This window comes from Anolis sagrei, chromosome 2 (assembly GCF_037176765.1).
Source record: "Anolis sagrei isolate rAnoSag1 chromosome 2, rAnoSag1.mat, whole genome shotgun sequence".
NCBI lineage: Eukaryota > Metazoa > Chordata > Lepidosauria > Squamata > Dactyloidae > Anolis > Anolis sagrei.
In genome coordinates, this window is record NC_090022.1 from 105,615,290 (window position 1) to 105,636,856 (window position 21,567).

The 21,567-nt window shown below is 38.3% G+C and overlaps 1 protein-coding gene across 2 annotated transcripts in view; it reads left to right on the forward strand.

Moving 5' to 3' along the window:
* LOC132768778 (rho GTPase-activating protein 7-like) overlaps positions 1 to 21,567 on the forward strand; it is a 111,400-nt gene that overhangs the window by 86,161 nt on the left and 3,672 nt on the right. For both annotated transcript variants that reach the window (XM_060765009.2, XM_060765010.2), the window contains exons 4-13: positions 2,028 to 2,091; positions 3,462 to 4,834; positions 5,224 to 5,394; positions 6,509 to 6,668; positions 7,865 to 8,063; positions 8,444 to 8,660; positions 17,052 to 17,166; positions 19,034 to 19,252; positions 19,859 to 20,076; positions 21,288 to 21,461. In XM_060765009.2, coding sequence (XP_060620992.2) covers positions 2,028 to 2,091; positions 3,462 to 4,834; positions 5,224 to 5,394; positions 6,509 to 6,668; positions 7,865 to 8,063; positions 8,444 to 8,660; positions 17,052 to 17,166; positions 19,034 to 19,252; positions 19,859 to 20,076; positions 21,288 to 21,461 — 2,910 coding nt within the window. The remainder of the gene's footprint in view (positions 1 to 2,027; positions 2,092 to 3,461; positions 4,835 to 5,223; positions 5,395 to 6,508; positions 6,669 to 7,864; positions 8,064 to 8,443; positions 8,661 to 17,051; positions 17,167 to 19,033; positions 19,253 to 19,858; positions 20,077 to 21,287; positions 21,462 to 21,567) is intronic.

Below are 21,567 nucleotides of genomic sequence, written 5' to 3' on the forward strand. Positions count from 1 at the left end.
GCTGATATTTAGGTATATGTACAGTATCTTATATATTAAGATGTCTAATGGTTTGAAACCTAACCTTGGGGTTTTGATAGATTCAGCATTTCATATGAAGTTTGAAGTTGCATTGTAATACATGGGTGTTTTTTAAAAACTTAATATCAAAGTCATTGTTTTTCCAATTTCTTCTTTGAAGCTTGCACACATTATTTGTGTTTTCAAATCCTGGAACCAAAATACAACACTTCTTGGTCACTGGTATAGAAAATGACATCTTACCAGGAGAACATTGTAGCTGCAATCCAATATTACATTGGCTTTCTGCTAAATCCTTGTCACAATATCATGTACTGTATGTAACCTAGACCCTTTAATGTACAATATGCATAAGAATGTACAGTATACATAAGAACACAATGATCTATGTCTGCTAAGAGGATGTATTAGAGGTCATGTTACAATTAATAACATATGCATAATATGCAAAACCAGAACTAGCATTCTTCTTAAAAGTTCATTGGTAAGATGCTAAAGGCACTAAAGAGATACTGACATCTTGCCAGAGCAGCTGTGATAATAAAGATGCATGTTATAATTTCAGTTTTAAGTGATTAGTAGCTCTCACAATATTGTGCAACTCACACCCACCCCCTTCCCAGGGGTGTGTCAGAGTAATTGCTTAATTGCATACAAATTATACAACAATGTTGTTCAAAGTTCTTTAATTCCTAAAAATATTTCTTAAAAGCTAGGTGTGACCTGACATAACACATTTTAGATATTCACTATTTTATATAAGTACAACCCCTGTACCTGTATGACAACATCCCCACCACCTCTGAATATCTGAAATCATGAATGATAGGGAACCCTATATTTTGACCAATTTGAGGTAGAAACAACATAGGATCACACTGAAAGACCTAGAGATGCTCATAAACACTTCTGAGGGTGGTAAGGGAATACTTTTTAGTGTGTGGATAAGTGAATCTATAGATGTTGAAACTGTGAATAAAGGGCTGTACAATATATTAATAGCTACTCTGTATAAGGTCCCCCTGGTGGCATAGCGGGTTAAACCGCTGAGCTGCTGAACTTGTTGACTGAAACGTTGATGGTTCGAAACCATGGAGCAGGGTGAGCTTGTGCTGTAGATTAATAGGTACTGCTTCTGTAGGAAGGTAATGGCGCTCCACGCAGTCATGCAGGCCACCTGACCTTGGAGGTGTCTACAGACAATGCCGGCTCTTCGGCTTAGAAATGGAGATGATCACTGCCTCCCAGAGTCAGACATGACTAGACTTAATGTTAGGGGAAACCTTTACCTTTATTTTACTCTGTATAAAAGAGGTGTTCTTTTAAAAAGTCAGACCAAAATATGAAGGAAATAAACCCTCTTACAGATTCTTATTGAGAGCTTTAAATAACCTTTAGTTAAACTTGTCAATGAACGATAATAAATTGTTGAGTGCTCATCTTGGGCTACCCAGGGACTTGAGGTTTAGCAGTAATAGAAAATCAAACATCTTTAAGAAATGTTCAGTCTCCAGTGTCTTGACACTTTGCCTGATTTACTACACAGAAGAAAAAGGCAGGGCATCAGCGAGCTTGGTAATTCGTCAGGATAGATATGCAGGCTGTTTATTGGAATGGATCCAACAAGCAACCCTCCCAGATAGAAAAGATATCTTTCTGTCTGTGGGAGTCTTTTGATCCAGTGAAGCATTTTTACTGACTGAGCAGAAAAGGTGGCAATCTTCACCGATTCCCCCCTGTGTTTTTTGAAAATCCAGAAAATCCTCTGAAATAGATGGTGAAGTTACACTGGGGTTGTGGAGCCAGGAGAAGGGAAGGGAAGAATCACAGATAACTGGGCAACAAACACAACAAAGGACAATTAAAAGTATTTTGTCTGTGTGCATGTATTTAAGAATAAGGAAAGCAAATAATGTGAGGAATTAAGTGAAATGACTGCCATTGATTGTCAGATTAAAAGTAATTTAGCTTATATGTCTCAATGTACCTCTCCTTTTTTTCTCCAGACGTTTAAATACATTGAATAAGTATGCAGCAATGAAAGTGGAAATAAATCGACCAAGAAAGCGGGTATGTTTTCAAATGATACAATCACTATACTTAATACGGCAGGGGTGATGGATGTTTAAGTCAAATATGTTTGAAATTTCTTACCACATCTATTTAATCTTCTGTTGTTATTTTTTCAGTTAAAAATGGCTGTATTTTCTCCATCTGAGCAAGCTCTTCCACATTTGAAGAAAGTATCAGTCTGCTTTGTAAATGTTATCTGCATGCTGTCTTGAGGCAGAGACAGAAAGTATTGGTAGAGTCCTGAGCCGAGAAAGGACTTCTGTCATTTCACACTGTGTCCAGGCAGCCATATTTTTGAATTCTTTCTTAAAGCTAACTAGTTAGAGAAGGGGTTTGAGCAACACTTTTTATACCAGCTTGTTGCCTTTTTATATTCAGAACATCTGTCTGTTTTTGGGCTGGGAAAGGTTTGCGGAATGACATTCCCTTACCTCCAGTTTAGACTGATCAAATTGAGGTTCTGGTTTGCTCATGTGTAATTCATACATTACTCCCAACTGTTTGGGGGGGGGGGGGCTGCTGTTCTTGTTCCACCACTGCTCTTCATTTCCCAATTCTGGAAGTCTGACACTAGTATGGAGAAGGAAGAGATTTCACTTGGACCTGCGCAGCAACATAAACACCCACCCTTAGAGTTGAACTCTGAAGTGTTAGTTTTGATTTCATTATTTTTCTAGGCTAATGGAACAAGTTTAAACTGAAAGAGATGAGGCTAACTTTAGAAAAAAATCAAATATTTAAAGTAGGATAATAGTAACAGCAATAAGTAGATCATTGTCATTGTCATTTATATAGCACACTCAGTGTTCATGGTGCTTTACAAGTTAACAGTCAACAACAGTCGGTTTTACCAGAGACGTAAACTATAATAGGGAGCTACTGACAGTAACATGTAGTCAACATGTAAAAATTATAAAACAATATTAAACTAAAATTCAACAAGCTTTGGAAAATAGGAAGGTTTTTAATAGATTTTTTTTTTAAAGTATTGAGATTTAGTAGTTGACTGTGCCGGGAAACAATTAATTGACAGAAGCACCTCCTTTCATTGTAGAAGCTGTTGGCAATAAGCCTTCAATCTTCAAAGTAGTGTTAATGCTCAAAATATTAGATTGCATGGTTTGGAAAATACATGGTCTGAATCCAACATTGGTCTTGCCTAGAGTACCCATTTAATTAATGGAATGCACCTAAGCTGTGATTAACAACTGTTTTGCTGTCCTCTAGAGATAGATTGGATAGACTGTGTGTCTATCAAAATACAGTATTACAGTTCTGCCAATCCAAAATAAAATGTACTAGAAAAGATTATGCTTTAGTTTTTTAAAAATTGCCTAATATTTGCAATCTTTTTGCTTTGTTTTAAGAGTGATGACTCTGAAGAGGACGAGCCTTGTGCAATAAGTAACAAATGGACCTATGAGAAACATACTCAGAGATGGTCTCGTCTGGGGAGCTCAGAAGGGTCATTGGCACCAGTTCCTGACAATTTGAGACTCAACAGTTCTGGTAGTGGAGATATAATCTTTTCTGACCATGGAGAACCAAATGATGGGTCCTCTGTCCACAGTTCCAGCAGTGGAGATAGTGATTTAATCAGCTTTCCAAAACCCTGTGGAGATACTGAGACAAGCAGGAGCTCCTCAAGATGTTCTTCAAATAAATTGGCATCAACTGACTCCACCTTCAGCTGCTCTTCTTCTCCTTGTGAAACTTTTAATATAATTAGTGAGGACAAACTCTTGGAGAAACCATCCCATAAAAAAGGAAGAAGTTTCTTAAAGAAAATGGAGAAGTTGCGCCTGAGAAGTGGCAATCTGAAGAGCCAAGCACATTCAAAGACCATACCCATTATTAGCGAACCTGTTCTGATAGAGGGTCTAAATGAAGAAAAGTTGAGAAACCTCAACTGTGTAAGTATTTCAGATGTGTCGGTGAGTCAGGTGAGTCATGCTTCTGATTCCCCACAGACTTGTAGCAGCACCAGCAGCAGCCAGTCTGAAAACAGTAGCACAATGAGTACTCCAAGTCCTGTAATCAAAATGAGAAGACACAGCAAAAGAGGAGGAATATATGCAGAAGACTTGGATTCTGGGAAACTTTCTTTGTGGGGTGATATTTCTCGGCATAACCTGAAAAATGAAAACCACGTGGAGAAGAACAAAGTATTTCAAGTGCCACAAGGCCATAAGCCAGGGACTTTTCCCAAAGCACTTACCTATAGCCTCTTGTCCCCTGTAGACAACACTTCCGTGAACTGGAGAACTGGGAGTTTTCATGGATGCCGGAGAAACAGGGTTCACCGTAGTTCTCAGGACTCTGAAACTCCACCTGGCTCTCTTTCATTGATGGATAACAGACTGAGTATATATGACAATGTGCCTAACATTCATCTTCACAAAATGAGTGCACCAGAGATAGGTGATGATGATGTTTTCGCAGAGCTGGACAATGTTATGGAACATGTGAATGGGCTTAGGAAGTTGGTTAGTCAATGGACGGAGAAGTTATCTGACGAGGGAGACTCTGATTCTGCCAGCCACTCCAACCAGTCCACCTCTCCTTGCCCATCATCCCCTAAGGAGATCCGTCTTGAGATTAAAGAACATTCAGAGAAGAAAATAGCAGGATTTCCAGTTATTGAGAGTGACGATTGCAAACCTATTGATGAACACAGCGTCTTGGACCTGGCATATGTCATGGACTCAGGAGCAAGACCAACGTCAGGACATTCTATCAGGTCAGCCAATTATTGATTAAAATGGAAAGACTGTAAAAAAAATGATATGAGGCTGGAATTGTTTTGTCTAAAAGGGGACGAGGACTTTAATAAGTATTATTCAAACCTGCTTAGTGTACATGGAATTAAATTAATTGTTGGTTGTGATTAAACTCTAGTGTATAATGCCTTAGTATTCAGAGAAGAAGACCACATCTCCCAAATCCCACTTGCTAGCATGGTAGATTGGGAGATTGTAGTAAAAATTGTCTAAACTCTTACAGTGTAATCTCTTACAAGACCTTGTAAAATACATGACTATTTTGGGAGAGCTGTGAGGTTCTAGAAAGGGTCTGGGTGTTGAAAATAGTATTCATACTGAAAGGATTTAAACACATTTTCTTCTACAGCCACGGCAGAAGACACTGGTCAGCTGGGGATGGCACAGACCTGGAAAGTCTTTCTCTTCAAATTGACTGCCAGTCTGCGGTCCACCTCAATCGAATGCAGAAACTTGCGTTGCTAAAGTTAACTTCTTTAATGGATAAATACTCTCCTTCCAGCAAACAAGGATGGAACTGGTAAGTTAAATGAAGTATACACATTTCTGGCATGTTGCTCTGTGTCTTCAGATTGTATTTGACTTGTGGAAACCCTAAGATGAACTCACAACATTATCTTGGCCAAAATCTGTTCATAGAGGGGTGCTCTCCCTTTGAATGCCCTATGACACTAATGGTTGCTGCTGGGAGTAAATTAGAAATACCACCATGCTCCACTTCAATTGTCAACAAAATATACCTCTCCTGCTTTATGTGGCTAATGGCAGTTAAGAAAAGCTTGGGGAATACATCGTAACATGCATAACTGTCTATAGTGTAGGATTTTGGAATACATCTTTATTTTCACTAATAATTCTAACTGAAATTTAGCATTCTCTTCAATTATGAATGTAGAAAACAAACCAGAGTAGTACCAGCAGTGCAGTGGACCCTTGTTAACTGCTGGGGTTTGGTTCCAGGAGCCCTCATGGATACCAAAATTCATGGATGCTCAAGCCCTGTTATATACAATGGTGTAGTGAAATGATGTCACTTGTGTAACATAGTTAAAGCAAAGCTTGTTTTTGGAATTTTTGTGGTGAGGGAAGATATTCTCAAGCCATGAATGGTTGAATCCGTGGATACAGAATGTGTGGATATAGAGGGCTGACAGTACCTGTGACTTTGTCACCAATACGTGTTCACATGTCATATTACAGATATTGCTGGTATCTTGAAATATCATTTCTGTTCATTACTATTTTGAAATTACTGTAGTTGTTAGAATCACTACTTAGATAACATATACTTGCAAAGAGGGCCAAGAGCTTCATTCAGACTACCAATGTGAACTGTGACACAAATTAAGAGAACCTGTTATGAAAGTTAATAACAATAAACAGCTCTCAAAGATTGCTGATTAGCTTTCTGAACTTTTAAAAATCCTTATATATTTAATTAGTTCTCCTGATACTGGCTGCGCTGGCTTGGGGATTCAAGGGTATGTAGTTAAAACAATGACTCAGGCCCTGGTTATTCCTTTACATTATTTCAGCAAGTAAGATCCCATGAATTAGTTTCAAATACCCTATACATGCACTTTAAGTTACTTAGAACACCACACTAGTAATGAAGTGAACTTCTTTATTTTCAGGACTGTTCCAAAATTTATTAGAAAAATGAAAGTTCCTGATTATACGGACAAAAATGTATTTGGAGTACCATTACTGCTAAATGTCCAGAGAGCTGGCCATCCACTTCCAAAGAGCATACTTCAAGCCATGGACTACTTAAGAAGCAATTTTCTTGACCAGGTACCAGTATGAAAAATGAGACATCCTGCTTAAGGTTTCATCATGACTACCTTATTTTTACATGACCCATAGCAGGTAGTTCAGTGTCCTAATTTTTCATGTAAAGTCAGTACGTATAAAAATTGAAATAAATCCTTCTAAGATTTAGGCTGGGAAAATTGTGTTATCCCTCTTTGTGGCTGCCCCACCTGTTTGTTCCTGGAGTCCTTTAAAAATGTTTTTAAAAGATTTTATCACCCAAATACTCATTTATGCATGTTTTGGAATGTATAAGACATGCAATTTAATTGTTTCATGGGGCAGAAGCAGACTGCTATCTTATATGGCAGATATGCTTAAGTGGTGGAAATATGAAAGATAGATAAAGGAGCAAAAGAAAAATGAAAACCAGTAAGTTGTATTGGTGCTAGCCCAACCTAAGAATAAGTTCAGTGTCAGGCAATAATTTCCATGTAATAAGCTGTCACCACAGTTCAAACACCATGTAGGTAAAGGTAAAGGTTTTCCCCTGACATTAAGACCAGTCGTGTCCGACTCTGGGGGTTGGTGCTCATCTCAGTTTCTAAGCCAAAGAGCCAGCATTGTCCGTAGACACCTCCAAGGTCATGTGGCTGGCATGACTGCATGGAACACAGTTACCTTTCCACTGGAGTGGTACTTAATAATCTACTCACATTTGCATGTTTTCGAACTACTAGGTTGGCAAAAGCTGGGTCTAACAGCGGAAACTCACGCTGCTCCTCAGATTTGAACCTGTGACCTTTCGGTTAGCAAGTTCAGCAGCTCAGTGGTTTAACCCACTGTGCCACCGGGGGTTCCTATCATGTAGGATGTTGTTACTTCTAACCCCATGTTTTGCAGTGTAAGCCGTTTTTTTTAGTTACAAGACATCAGTGCCTCAAATGTTTGTGAATGCGTAAGAATCAGCTTTCAATATCAATATTTGTGTACAGTTCTACAGATGAAACTGCATATACATTTATATACATATACATTCACAATCCATTTTCCACCAATCCATCACCATTCCCTTTTTTCCAGACAAACTAATTTCTGTCTCCCGTTACTTCCCCATAGTGATGATACACAGTGGTATATGCCAAATACGCTTGCAATTTATCACCACATAAAAGTTCTGCAGTCTATGGGTTTATCCTTCTGAATTTGGCTTTTATTTTTTATGTTCTTCTTCATAGGTTGGCCTTTTTAGAAAATCGGGTGTTAAATCAAGGATACTTTATTTAAGGGAAATGAATGAAAATGATCCAAGCAGCATCAGTTATGAGGGGCAATCAGCTTTTGATGTGGCAGACATGGTGAAGCAATATTTCCGCGATCTTCCAGAACCTATATTCACAAGCAAACTTTGTGAATCCTTCCTTCACATCTATCAGTGTATGTAATAATGAATTCAGCTTTGTTTCATCCATTGTATACATATATTTTATAAAGTGAACATTTCTTTTTTCATTTATATGTACCTAATGTTGTTTAATTGTGACTTTAATCTACTTCTGAGCCATAACTCATTAGAAAGAGTATAGATCTCATTATCTTTCTTTAACACCATTGAGCTTATTTTTAAGTTTTAAAAAGAAGGTGCCATTTTGTTCACTTTATTAGGAAATTGTTTAACATGTGGCGTTTTTTTCAAATCCCTATCATACAGAATTAAAAATAAAAAGAAAGTAAATATGGATCTCTGGAACATATATCCTGGCACTCATCATGTCATGCCCTTCATTTCTCTCTCTCCCTCTCCCTTCCCTTTCTAGATCTGCCAAAAGATCAGCAATTTTGTGCTGTCCAAGCTGCTATTCTTCTGCTTCCAGATGAAAACCGTGAAGCTTTACAAACTCTGCTATTCTTCCTCAGGGATGTAGTAGCATTTGTGGAGGAGAACCAGATGACTCCAGCCAACATTGCTGTCTGTCTGGCACCATCTTTGTTTCACCTTAATACCCTGCGGAGAGAGAGTTCTTCATCATCTAGGTATTTTGGCTTGGGCAGATATTTGCAAGTGGAAAAATACACTGTCCATAGTACAAAATGCCAAGGTGCTTCAGTCAGTCGACATTTATAGGAAATGAGCATAATGTGGCCATTGCTTTCCACATGGCAGTTTCTCTTGGTTTATGCTGTATTTGGCTCTGTTTGGAAGCAGATTGCAGGCATGCAACGCCAGAAATGGAATGCAGATAAGATGTTGCAATAGTTGGGTACTTAGTAAACTATTTTCTCTGAGAGATAACAATCTGGATATGACCTTAAGCTTGATATATATCCTAAGCCAGTACATAATGAAATATGTTGTTATATGCACTGGAAGAAGAGACAGTAAATATCTCAGAAAGGAGAAAAAGACTCTCTCCACTTCTTGGCTTTTCCATGTGCAGCAGTTGGATATATTCCTCATGGATCTTGTTTTATTCTGCTAAAGTGCAATGAGTTACAGCAATTTTCAATTATTCATTTTTTTAAGTCCCAGCAATGTAGGTCCCATCAAGTCCCTTTAAATAACCTGGATTTCAGTTTTGTAGAAAAAGGGCCCCTTTTGATAAGAAATATATTGATACGTTTTAGAGTCCTCTGCTATCATTTTTATCATTTACAGTCAGTTTGAAGGACATAAAGATTACAGTGACATAGCTGAGTGAATACAAACACATAACGTACACATTCCATTAATAAGGAAAATTGTAATGATACTGCTGAACATAAGGTGTACTGTTATGGTTAATTGTAAAACATTGTCTGAGAAAACTCTTGGTGAGAGAGTTTGTAGAGAAACCAACAGGACAGCTTTTTCTCTTGAAAGAGATGCCTTCCCATGCCACCCCTTCTGCCATTATGGCACCCACAGCTATTTTACACTCACACTGGAGCACCATAATTAACCGTGCTGTAGTTATGCTGGCCAGTGGGACTATGGCCAAAGAGTACAAAGACAAAATTGCCAAGATATTACAGGTTGAATATCCTGTAATATCGGAAGAGTTTTGGATTTTGGATATTTTAAAGTTATTGGAATATCTGTATTTGAATATATGTGCATAATGAGACATCCTGGAAATGGGATTCAAGTCAAAACATGAAATTCATGTATGTAATCCTTATATACATATCTCAAATGTCTAATTTTCTACAATAGTTTTAATAATGCACAGTGTTGTACATTGAACCATTAGAAAGTAAATGTGTCTCTTTTCAGCCACTTACGTGGACAATTTCTGGATAATGGATGCTCAACCTGTATTGGGCATAGTTTTCTTGCTGAGATTGTAACATCCCACTTCAGCTACTTGGCATCATTGGTTGATTACCACTGCTTGGAAACTGAAACAGTTTGGAGGCTTTTTCTTTGTGAATTGCCCATCCTAACCATACCTGGTGTTTTTGCCACCCTGATCCATTACATTGTTTGCTTCATGTAACTGAGTTTGTAGGATGGGACAGTGCAATAGATTAGGTTTCTTAAGGCATTCCAAGACCCTTCTTCTGCCTGGGGGTTAGCCATGTTTTGTCAACTTATCCCATAAACTTACGGTTTGGGATGAACATAAATGTTCTTGTAACTACACGGGACCATGTATGTATGGCCTTTTCAGAATGTGCATTCATTTTAAGAACAGTTCTTTTGTTACTAATATCTTTATGGTGACCTTTTGACCATACTCTTCTAGTAACATAACAATGCTGCCTCACTTCCACAAAGAAAGTGGTGGCTACAACTTTGACTGCTCCAGTGAGATCTTTTGTTACAAGAACAGGGTGGTCGTGGGCCTCTTGAAGCAATATAATGGGTTATAGGTTAGCTTCCTGAGGGCTACTGCTTCCAGATTAAAAGGTTCTTAGAAAATGTTTGTTGATGTGTCTTTTAAAACTAGGAGTAGGATTTGGTTGTAGATAAAAAGATATGCATATGCCTCTTTTCCCCACACCATAAAGTGTTGGACTTTCTCACTCTCAACCATAGCTGTCTACTCAGGGCTGTAGTGAAAATAAGATTGATGGCTAGAGAAGAGCCAAGTATACAGTGTTCCCTCACTTATCGCGGGGGTTTTGTTCCAGGACCATCCACAATAAGTGAAAATCTGTGAAGTAGGGATACTATATTAATTTTAATATTTATATATTGTCTTGTATATTTTACATATTATTTTCTTACCGACGCTTCCTTACCTGCCTTCTGGCCCATCCCAAGAGCCCCTGCCTGCCTCCCTGGCCTCCGCAGACCCCTGTAGAACCTCCAGAGCCATGCAAGCAGCAGCAGGCCAGGGAAGCAGACCTTCCCCGTGCCTCAGGCCACAGCACTTTCAGGGTCTGTGGAGGACAGGGAGGCAGGCTTTCCGTGCCGCACCTCAGGCTTCCACACTTCCAGGGTCCCTGGCCTCCACTGGATGTAAATATTTTATATTTTTATTAATATTTTCAAAACCCCGCAAAACAGCAAGTCCACATAAAGCGAACCGGGAAGTAGCGAGGGAACACTGTATTCGCTTTCCTTGTTGGAGGAAAGACTAATACATAATATTGGAATGATTCAGGACATTGTTTGCAGTTTTCAAGAAATTTCCTGGTGTCCAGAGTGGAATTTCTTTATCTTCACTACAATGCTTCTTTTCAAGTTGCTTAAGCAGTAGGAAGGTTGTACACCATCACATGGAGTAATCCTCACAATCATGTGTAAAATGGATTAAGAAGCAGGCAAAATGATCATACATGAACAAATGCTTTGTGGATACAAACAGGTTGCATCCAAAATCTTAAGCCTAGTTGTTAGTCCAAATAAGGTAGACCCAGTGAATCAGCCGGGCTTGCTTAAACCTTGAATTGCCAAATTGCTATGGAGTCAGTGAGTTTACTCTAGTCAGAATGAGGTTGATCTGTCTCTGTGCCAAAAATCTATTTGTGGCAGCTGCATTTTGCAAATAGTAATAGTATGAGAGGAAAGCAATATATGTGTAAAACTATTATTTTTAATGTGTGGGTGTAGGGTATGCATGTGCGAGAGAGGACAGAAGCAGGAGTGAGTTATTAATACCTGTAGTATCTGTGCCAGGGTTATACCACTGTATAGCTTTTATGGAGACAGGGAGGAGGCTGAAAAAAGGAATATCTGCCATGTTTTAGGATGATAGCTCAATATTTGGAAGAGGTGAAGAGAGGTAAAACATGTGAAGAATGTGGTTTAAGAAAAGTACACATCCCAGATGTGAATCGGGCTATAAAACAAGTTCTGTAATGCTCAACATTCCCAAGGAGGGGCAGACAGGGAGGAAGGAGGGAAGAGGTGGGAAAATCTGAAGTTAAGATGATGACAGCATTTTCAGCCACAGAGAGTAAACACACAGGCCCAGCCAGGAATGTGTCAAGAAGACCTGTTAGAAAGTGTGGTTGCAAAGTTACTAATTCCGGCTGACTGCACTTACAATCCTTGGAAATGTTGCCACTTTGGAATGAGAGGGGCCAGTACCTTTGGGTTTTTCTTTGAATACTGCAGCAGCTAGTTAGAGACAGGAGAGTGTTTCTTTTTCTATTGTTTTAGCTGTGCATTTGCTTTGAACCTGAAGTTTAAATAATGCATTTGGCTAATATTTTACTTAAGTATCGGGACTTCAAAAGGGTCCAATCTAACAGCTTTGGCTTCACGGATTAAAGTCAAGCATCTTTATCTAACAATTTATTTTCTTAAAAAACATTCACAAATAATGTTTCAAGATAAAGCTATTTGAGATGAATGCCAGGCTCTTTAGAGATTCTAAGCATGGCATGGTGCCCAAAATAAGCTTAAAATATGAATTAACATGTGCGGGCAAGGCACTGGGAGCTCTTGAATCACGGGCTTGACTTTCTTTCTGACTAAGGGCCAGTCTTTAATTAAACACTTCTGGTGATAATAGGCAAATATGGGAGTGCTTTGATGGTGCCTTTGAGTAAAATGCAATTGGCCAGGGTTGGCTGAAAGCTCCTTGTATATGAAGCAAACAGGACTTTCTGCTTTGCCAACATATATCTGTCTTCTCCATGCCCAGATGCATCTTTGTCTGAATTGCCTCCTCTCTCTGGCATCTCCTCACTGGCACGTTGCGGCATATGCCCTGTCAAAAAGAAACTTGTGCCTATGTTCCTCTAACATGTTTTTTACCCATGAAGTGCTTCCTTAAGAGAGTAGTCAGACTTCTACATTTGCTAGAGTTGGATCCCTGGATCCCTGTGACACTCAAAAACCATAAAGAAATTGCTGCTGTTTATCTGTAAGAACACCTCTCCAGGAAGATCTAGATTTTCCAACATGACTCTTATGATCAATCTCCACTGGAAGCTGACCATAGAATATCTCTAGAAACCGCAGTGTGACTGGAGGACATTGGCCATAGAGTCATAGTGGAGGAGATGGAGTTTCCTAGAGAGAATATATGTAATCAATCAAATGCACAAAACTAAAAAAACAAAACAAAACCCAAAAATGTGGAAACACAGCTATACTTTCCAGGGCGATTACTGGAGACTTCTGTTTGTAACTTTACTTTTTTGAAAAATGTGTCTTGTGTAACTGAACAGACTTTATTGTAACAATGCTCTCTGTGACTATCTCAGAGGAAAATTACATTGCAACTACTGAAACACTGTATTTCCCAGAGACCTGGTTCTCAATAAAGCCATTAATCCTTTTTGTGGAGCCTTTAGACTGCAGGAGGGTGCTCACAGGAAACATCTATTATGCTTTTCCAGTGGGATCCTTTTACAGTATATATTTGTCATGTTTTTAGGATGATAGCTCAATCTTAAGATAGTGTATACTTTAACTGCCATGGCTCCATCCTATGGGATCTTAGGATTTGTATTTTAAGGAGAGATACCTGGAACTCTAAGCCAGGGAGTGCTAGTTCTTCTGACCAAACTACAGATCCTCAGATTCTATAGGAAATATTTGAGGCTGTTAAAGTGAAATCAGCATGCCATAATTGGGTAGTGTGTAAGCTCCCAAGGTTGGTCTGTTTGAGTACAGAGGATTTTTTTTTCTGTTGCAGCCCTTCTCTGTTATCTTTTCAAACGTCAATGAAGAGCTTCTTTATGGGTTTGGTTTGCTCATTTATTTATTTATTTATTTATTTGTTTCAAACATTTATACCCCGTCCTCCTCAACCCCCGAGGGGTGACTCAGGACGGCTTTCAACTGGCAATATGTTCTTTCATCTGTTCATACTTAGGTTACATTTTTACTTTTTTTTATAAATGATCTTTATTCAGTTTTCAAAGTACATTAAAAAAAAAGACTGGTTGATAGATATATAGGATATGTGCAAATAGTTCCCCGAAATATGAAATGAAGTAGTGCCTCAGACAGATTAAAGAGAGAGGATAGAAAGAGAAGAGAAAAGAAAAAAGAAGAAAAAAAATTAAAAAGATATTGAAAGAAAAGATTTATAGTCCCATAGCCTGAAGTAAAATTCAGTTCTTGCTTTCGACTTCCTGGGGTTTTTTATAGGGTCTTCTCTGTCTTCCTCTGTCCTCCTTCTCCTCCTCTTCCTCTTCCTCTCTCCTCGTATTCCTTCTTTTCTTCTTCCCTCCCTTCCGCTCCTCCTCGATTATATTAGGATCTTCTTGTTTCTTTGTTTGAAGTAATCCATCACTTTTTCCCAGTTTGTTTCCTTCATCTTTATTCCTTTACTTTTTGTGATTAGAAAGGTGAGCCGGTCCATGTTTCTTATTTCCAGAATTTTTGTCAATCTCTCATTTTCCTCTGGTATATCTTCCTGCTTCCATCTTTTGGCATAGGTTATCCTTGCTGCAGTTGTTATCAGGAACAAGATCTTATCTGTATTCTTTTCTATTTTCAAGTCATACATCCCTAGGAGAAACAGCTCTGGTTTCCATGGTATTATAATTTGCAGAATTTCTTGTAGTTCTTTTTGAACTTCTCTCCAATATTTTTTGGCCTTTTTACACGTCCACCATGTATGGAAGTATGAGCCTTCCTTTTCTTTGCACTTCCAGCACCTTGTGCTGATGCTGTTATTTTTCTTCCCCAATTTTTTCGGTGTTATGTACCATCTATGCGCCGTCTTGAGCCAATTTTCCTTCAGGTCCGTGGCATAACAGTATTTTAATTTTTCTCTCCAAATTTTTTCCCATTCCTCCTGCTTTATATTTCTTCCAATGTTTTCGTTCCACCTTTTTTTGTAGTTTTTTTCACCCTTTGCTTCCATTTTCCATTCTAACAATTTTTTGTATATCTTCGTTATTAATTTCTTTTTTGATTCCATTATATTATCCCAAAAGTTTTTGTCTTGATTAAAGCCAATCTTTTTATCTTGTTTATATTTTTCCTTTATCGTCCAATATTCTAGCCATGATACTTTATGCTCCACTGTGTTTAGTTCTTCTTGCGATTTTAGGGTTATTTCTCCTCGTTCCAATTTTAACAAATCTTTGTATTTTAGCCAATCATGCCAACCGGTGCATCTTCTTTGTCCTGCCTCCAGTGGGGAGACCCACATCGGTGTTTTATTGTATAATTTATTTTTATATTTTTCCCAGATGTTCAAAACCGTAGACCTTATGAAGTGATTACCAATTTTTTTTTCCTTTTTTTTCCCTTTGTACCACACGTAAGTGTGCCAACCTTCACGCAAATCCGAACCTTCCAAAATTAATAATTTCTTCTTCTCCAATTTTGCCCAATCCTTAGCCCATATTAGTGCATTTGCTTCAAAATATAATTCCAGATCTGGAGCCGCCATTCCTCCTTTTTCCTTTTTTTCCGTCAAATTATCATAACTGATTCTTGGTTTCTTATTTTTCCAAATGAATTTCCTAATATCTTTATTCCAATCCTTTAAAATCTTTTTATTCCTTATTATTGGTAGGTTCTGAAATAGGAAAATTAGTTTTGGTAACACTGCCATCTTCACTGTAGCTATCCTGCCAATTAACGAGAGGTTATGATTTTTCCATCTTTCCAAATCTTTCCGTATCTCCTTCCATTTGTCTATGTAATTGTTTTGTAATAGGTGTAAATTCTTCGCTGTCAGTATTATCCCTAAATATTTTAGTTTATTTACTATTTGTATGTTCCATTCTTCTTTTAGTTCTTCTTGTTCCTTTTTTCCGATGTTTTTGGTTATTGCCTTCGTTTTTTCCAAGGGAAAGCCTGAATAAAGAGATTACAGAGAAAGAAATTAGAGAGGCTATAAACAAATTAAAACCAAATAAAACCCCAGGACCAGACGGAATATCGGCAATTTATTATTAAACTTTCCAACAGGAACTAGCACCATACTTAAAAGAAGTAATGAATAGAATAAGAATATACAAGGAAATACCAGAAACATGGAAACAAGCGAATATATGCTTGATACATAAAGAAAATTCAGATGGGGAACAAGTAAAGAATTACAGACCAATTTCGTTGTTGAATGTAGACTACAAAATATTTAGTTTGATAATGGCAGAAAGATTCAAATGGGTACTCAACGAATATATAAAAGAAGAACAGGTAGGCTTTTTACCTAACAGGCATCAAAATGAAAACGTGAGGACGATTGTAGACCTAATTGAACATTATGAAAACAAACATCAAAATAAGGTAATGTTATTAGCATTAGACGCGGAGAAAGCATTCGACAATGTAAATTGGAAATTTTTTAAAATTATAATGAAAGAAATGGATCTGGGTTTTTACTTCCAAAATGCTATTGAGGCCATATATGAAGAACAAAAAGCAAAAATCATAGTCAATGGGAAAGAATCAGAGAAGATTGAAATACAGAAGGGAACGAGACAGGGATGCCCTTTATCGCCCCTAATCTTTATTTTAACGCTAGAAATATTGTTAAATAAGATAAGAGAGGAAAAAAGCCTGATTGGTGCAAAGGTGCAAGGCCAAGAATATAAGATCCGTGCATATGCGGATGATGTAATATGTGTGATTGAGGACCCAAAGAATAATATAGGGAATTGGATAAGAACAATTAGAGAATTTGGCAAAGTTTCTGGATTTAAAATCAACATGGAAAAAACATTTTTACTTTTTTTGTTTTGTTTTTGTATTTATAATCTGCCTTCATGGTGATTGCAGAATGTTTACAATGTAAACAAAATATGAATCTTTCCTTCATAAGAAGATATTCTCTATAAATAGCAAAATTGGTTTGTCATGAAAATAACCTGCTTGGAATCTTTCTCCCCAAGATCTCTTTTTCAGTATGTTAATAGGAATACCACATATTACTTTGATCCTATTCATTGTTGATCCCTCTCTCAAACATGTTAGAAGTTCTACGCTCCAAATGTAGGTTGTTGGTTAGTGTGCACTCAGGGACAACTGAGTCTCACTGGTGGGAGCTGAACATGTAACCCTTCAAATTCTCTTTCCAGATCCAGTCAGAGGAAATACAGTATTGGGAAACCAGACCAAAGGGATCTGAGTGAGAATTTGGCTGCAACACAAGGGCTGGGCCATATGATAATGGAGTGTCACAGACTCTTTCAGGTAGGTCCCCCCCCCCCCTGGGTAAAGGCATTCCTTAGCTGTATTTGCAACTCGATCTGTCATGCTGCTTTGGAAGCTTGCATAGTCTCACGTTTGTTATTTTGCTGCCCAAATATCAGAACAGAAGCCATTGTATTTGCTGGGAGTGGAGTGACTCTAAAAATCATGCCCAAGGGGTGCTTTAGAGAACTGGTTAAAAGGTGACCCAATAGCCATGTTATAATATTTGAAAGGATGTCATATTGAAGAGAGAACAGACTTGTTTTTGCAATGGAGAGTGCTTTGATTATAGGCATGGAAGGGAATTGAATTGGATGGTCCTTGGGGTCTCTTCAAAATCTGTGATTCTGTCAGTTATTTGATGTAGATCAGATATACCTGGAGTCTCATTGGCATTTTTAGCTACTTCATCACACTGTTGATTCATTCAGTCCAATTTTGGAGACTTGCTGGCACCTCTTCTCCTACAATACCGATTGCACAGTCTTTTATGGGGGAGGTTCACCTTCTAATGTGAGGGCAGAACTGGTAACACTGAAGAATGTGTGACATTTGAGGCGCTGGACCAGTCCTCTGACTGGCAGCATTTGCACTGATATGGCCTAGTGCCAAAATGCATTTTTGCTCGTGCATTGGAACAGCATGTTGTTGGAAGAGTCCACCATTCCTACAGTCTGAGTGAGGCTTTCATAGACAAGGTGGGAAAGTGGCTTTTAAACTGAAATGTTTCGGTCTTCCTAAGTACTCCCTTGGCTTACATGCTTCTTCTCCACTGGTATGCAAACAGAGTGTGGGAGAAGGATGAAACCAGAAAACAAGAAGAGACTGTGAGTGGGCAGGAAGTTGCTAAGAACAGAGCTTATTTGGGAAGGGGAGAGGCCGTTTACTACTTCTGAAGAATGCAGGACCAAAAATAGTTCAGGGTTGTGATATGTTGTTAAATGTTTTCCTTTTGTACTTGACAACAACCTTATTTAAGTTCCAAGAGGAAAGCTAACTAAACTCAAAAGGACACTGGTATTCTCCTTGCCCCTGTATATCTTAAATCCTTTCCCCCACATAGCATTATTGTTTGAGAGCCTCTAATCTAACAGTTTCCTAAAGCTTTCTCAAATAATATCTTCCGCGTGTTTGTAACAGTGTGATTGTTCCCACACACCCTGGTAATAGAAATATTTATTTCCTTTTTGCCCCTTTGATGTATGTATATTTCATGTATGCTATGTCTGGAGGTGCAGCAGCTTTTGCTTTTCATCAGTTGCAAAGCTGCTGCACATCTAAACTTAAAACCTGTATTTTACATTATTAAACATATGTGAAGCATATATTAAACACATATGCATATGCATTTATGTAAGTACTTGGGACACCTTGATCACTGAGATTGCTGTAGTGGGAGGTACAAAGACATCGATTTGTAGCTTGTTTTCTGCTATCCTGGAGACTAGGACACAGAACAATGGCTTCAAACTACAGGAAAGGAGATTCCAACGGAACATTAGGAAGAATTTTACAGCAGTGGAACTCTTTGCCCCAGAGTGTAGTGAAAGCTCCTTCTTTGGAGGCTTTTAAGCAGAGACTGGATGACCATCTGTCAGGTGTGTTTTGAATGGGATTTTCCTGCTTCATGGCAGGGGGTTGGACTGGATGGCCCATGAGGTGTCTTCCAACTCAAGGATTCTATGATTCTATAAGTAGCAGCTGTAAAATGACATGTACTTTTGTAAAGTGACATTATGCCAGTGCCACTGACTAAATTTTAACCCTTATTCCCAGGCCTTGTATTTTAGCTTTCCTATTTTGAAGGTAATGCCATTTCTAGAATATCCTTGTTTCTAATAAATCTGAATCCTTCCATTTTTTCCAGATACCTGACTATTATTTTGATCATGATCATGATGATTTGCAAGTTCCCCATAATTCAGAGGAAGCAGTTCTGCCCCAAACCTCCATGACCAGGCACTCCAGCACAGTGACATCCCTGGAACACTCCATGCAGGACCTGCTCCGAGACGCCAAGGAAAAGTTCAAGAACTGGGTCGCTTGCCCCACCTTAGAAGAAGGAGTAGATGCAGCATATAAAAAGGTAATGGATGCAAGGATGTTCAAAAGATTCAGAGTGGATGTTTGTCAAAATGGTGTTCTGTGGTTGTGTATTCGCTGAAAACAGTCCGATTGCTAGCCAGTGGTATCCTAGAGTATTGAGGAAAAGATGTTATTCATTTATCTGATGAGTAAGCTGTGCGTTAAGTCAATTGATGAGGTTTAATAAAAGGTACAGAAGAGCCTTAAGACTACAGTACCATGGCTAAGTGAACTAGGGAAATTAATTAATTAATTGTCTGGCATGTGTTGAGTTTAACTTGATGTTCTGTGGTAGAGTGCTGGGAGCAGCAGCCTCAACAATATTTGGTTGGCTGCACTTAGTCCACAGTGGCTGTAATGGATGCGGAACCACACTGAAGCCAGTCCAGTTGGTTTCATCTAACAGATAACAAGGGTGCAGTCCTGTGTCTGGGTATAAATCACGGGACTTACTTCTGTCTAGACATGTATAAAGATGTTTGGTTACTGGAGGGACATTTTTAGATAACTGTTTATTAGACTTGCCTTTAATATTCAGTCAATATATATTGAATGAGGGATGGAAATCTGCCAAGCTGTTTTCTTAATAGATAAAATATCTCCCAAGGTGGATGATGACAACCATATACGGTTATGGAAAGCTTCTGTTGAAATTAATGCTGCCCCGAAAGTAGTTTTATACCGGATATTGATGGAGCATCACCTGTGGGAACCAAATCTTCAGCAAACAAAAATCCTAGAGATCTTGGATGATGAAACTGACATTTACCACTACTCAACAGAGAATATGTTTCCACTTCCACCGCGGGAATATGTGGTCCTGAGGTGAGAATCTTCCCATTTAACTTGTCAGTAGTTGCCATAATTATGGGGCAAGATACAGAGCAAAATGTATTGTATTCTGGCATGAGTGAATGAAAAGGGCTTAGCTGGAAGATTAACTTTTGAAGTGTCCATTGTTTCCCCTGATGCCACACATGACAACTTTTGCAAATTTGAAAAAAAAAACAACAACATTCAGGTTGAAACTTGCCTTGTACATATTTGCAATGTTTTTACCCTTGTTCATATGCATCTAGAATTGCACTCATCCTGTTTTTACATGGTCTTACCAGCTTATGAATTTGCTGTTCACTTTTTTCCGCTGAGCAAATTGGGTCTTTGGATTGTAATAAAGATTGATGATGATGATGAAATTTGGGGGGGAATTGAAATGGTCTTCCTTTCTGGAGAGCAGTCTTTACTGTTTAATGAATTGGTATTTTGTCAAAACTTCATTAAATTTAGAATTTATTTGCAACTTAATATAACAATCCCCCCCCTCTCTCCCCTCGTACTTCTTTTGCACACCCACCCCTAATTTTAAAAATAAAGGTGAAAAATTATCCATGGGAAACCATAATTTGCCACTTATGATAGCATTATGCACTCCCAGCCACCCCCAAACATCCTTATTTTAAAATCTGCCAAACCTGGACTGAGTAAACAGGAAGTCAGACTTCAGTTTCTGAAGTGGAGTGATCTTGCCAAGTCATCTTGGCCTCTGCGTCAATTGCCACAAAGTAAACTTGATTTTAAAATAATTTCTCCCTTGAAAAGCAATCACCTAAGAGAGGGGTTAAACAGAGGGGTGCTTGAGGAGCAGGACTTTCCTCACAGACCAGACTGAGCAGATCTTGAAAAAATTAACCTAATTCGCAGTAGCAGTAAAGAGAGGTTTGTAGGGCCAGATAATTTTACAGCATAATTTAACTACCAAAGCCTCACATCTCTGATTAAAATCAACTACATGATTGAAGCATGTATAAATAATAGCTATGATAATATGTTATGAAATGTTGCTTTTTTAAAAGTGTGGCCACTGAACACTTGAGCAATCCACAAAGTGATCCACAGCTTCATTGTAGTTGCTCATCTAAATCCATATAAGCGGGAGATTGTTGTTAATTGCAATTATAGAAATGAACTTTTGGGGTCACTAAGTAGGTTTCAATCCAGGAAAACTTAAGAAATTTATGATCTTTTCATATTTCCAGGACTTGGAGGACAGACCCTCAAAGCGGCACGTGTGTGTTAGCAGCTACCTCAACCAATAGTGAAAACACTACTGTGAATGGGATCTTAGCTGAAGTTTTTCTTTGCCAGTTCCTTATAGAAGCTGTTGGCTCTCAGAAATCCAAAGTGACACATGTCTGTCGAATAGATACCAGGTATTTTTTTTCTCTCTCTCTCACTCACTTTGCATTCAGAACTTATTTCAAATAACAAAGAATTGTTGAGTGCTGATTTCACTTATGAACATGCAGCTGACTTTCA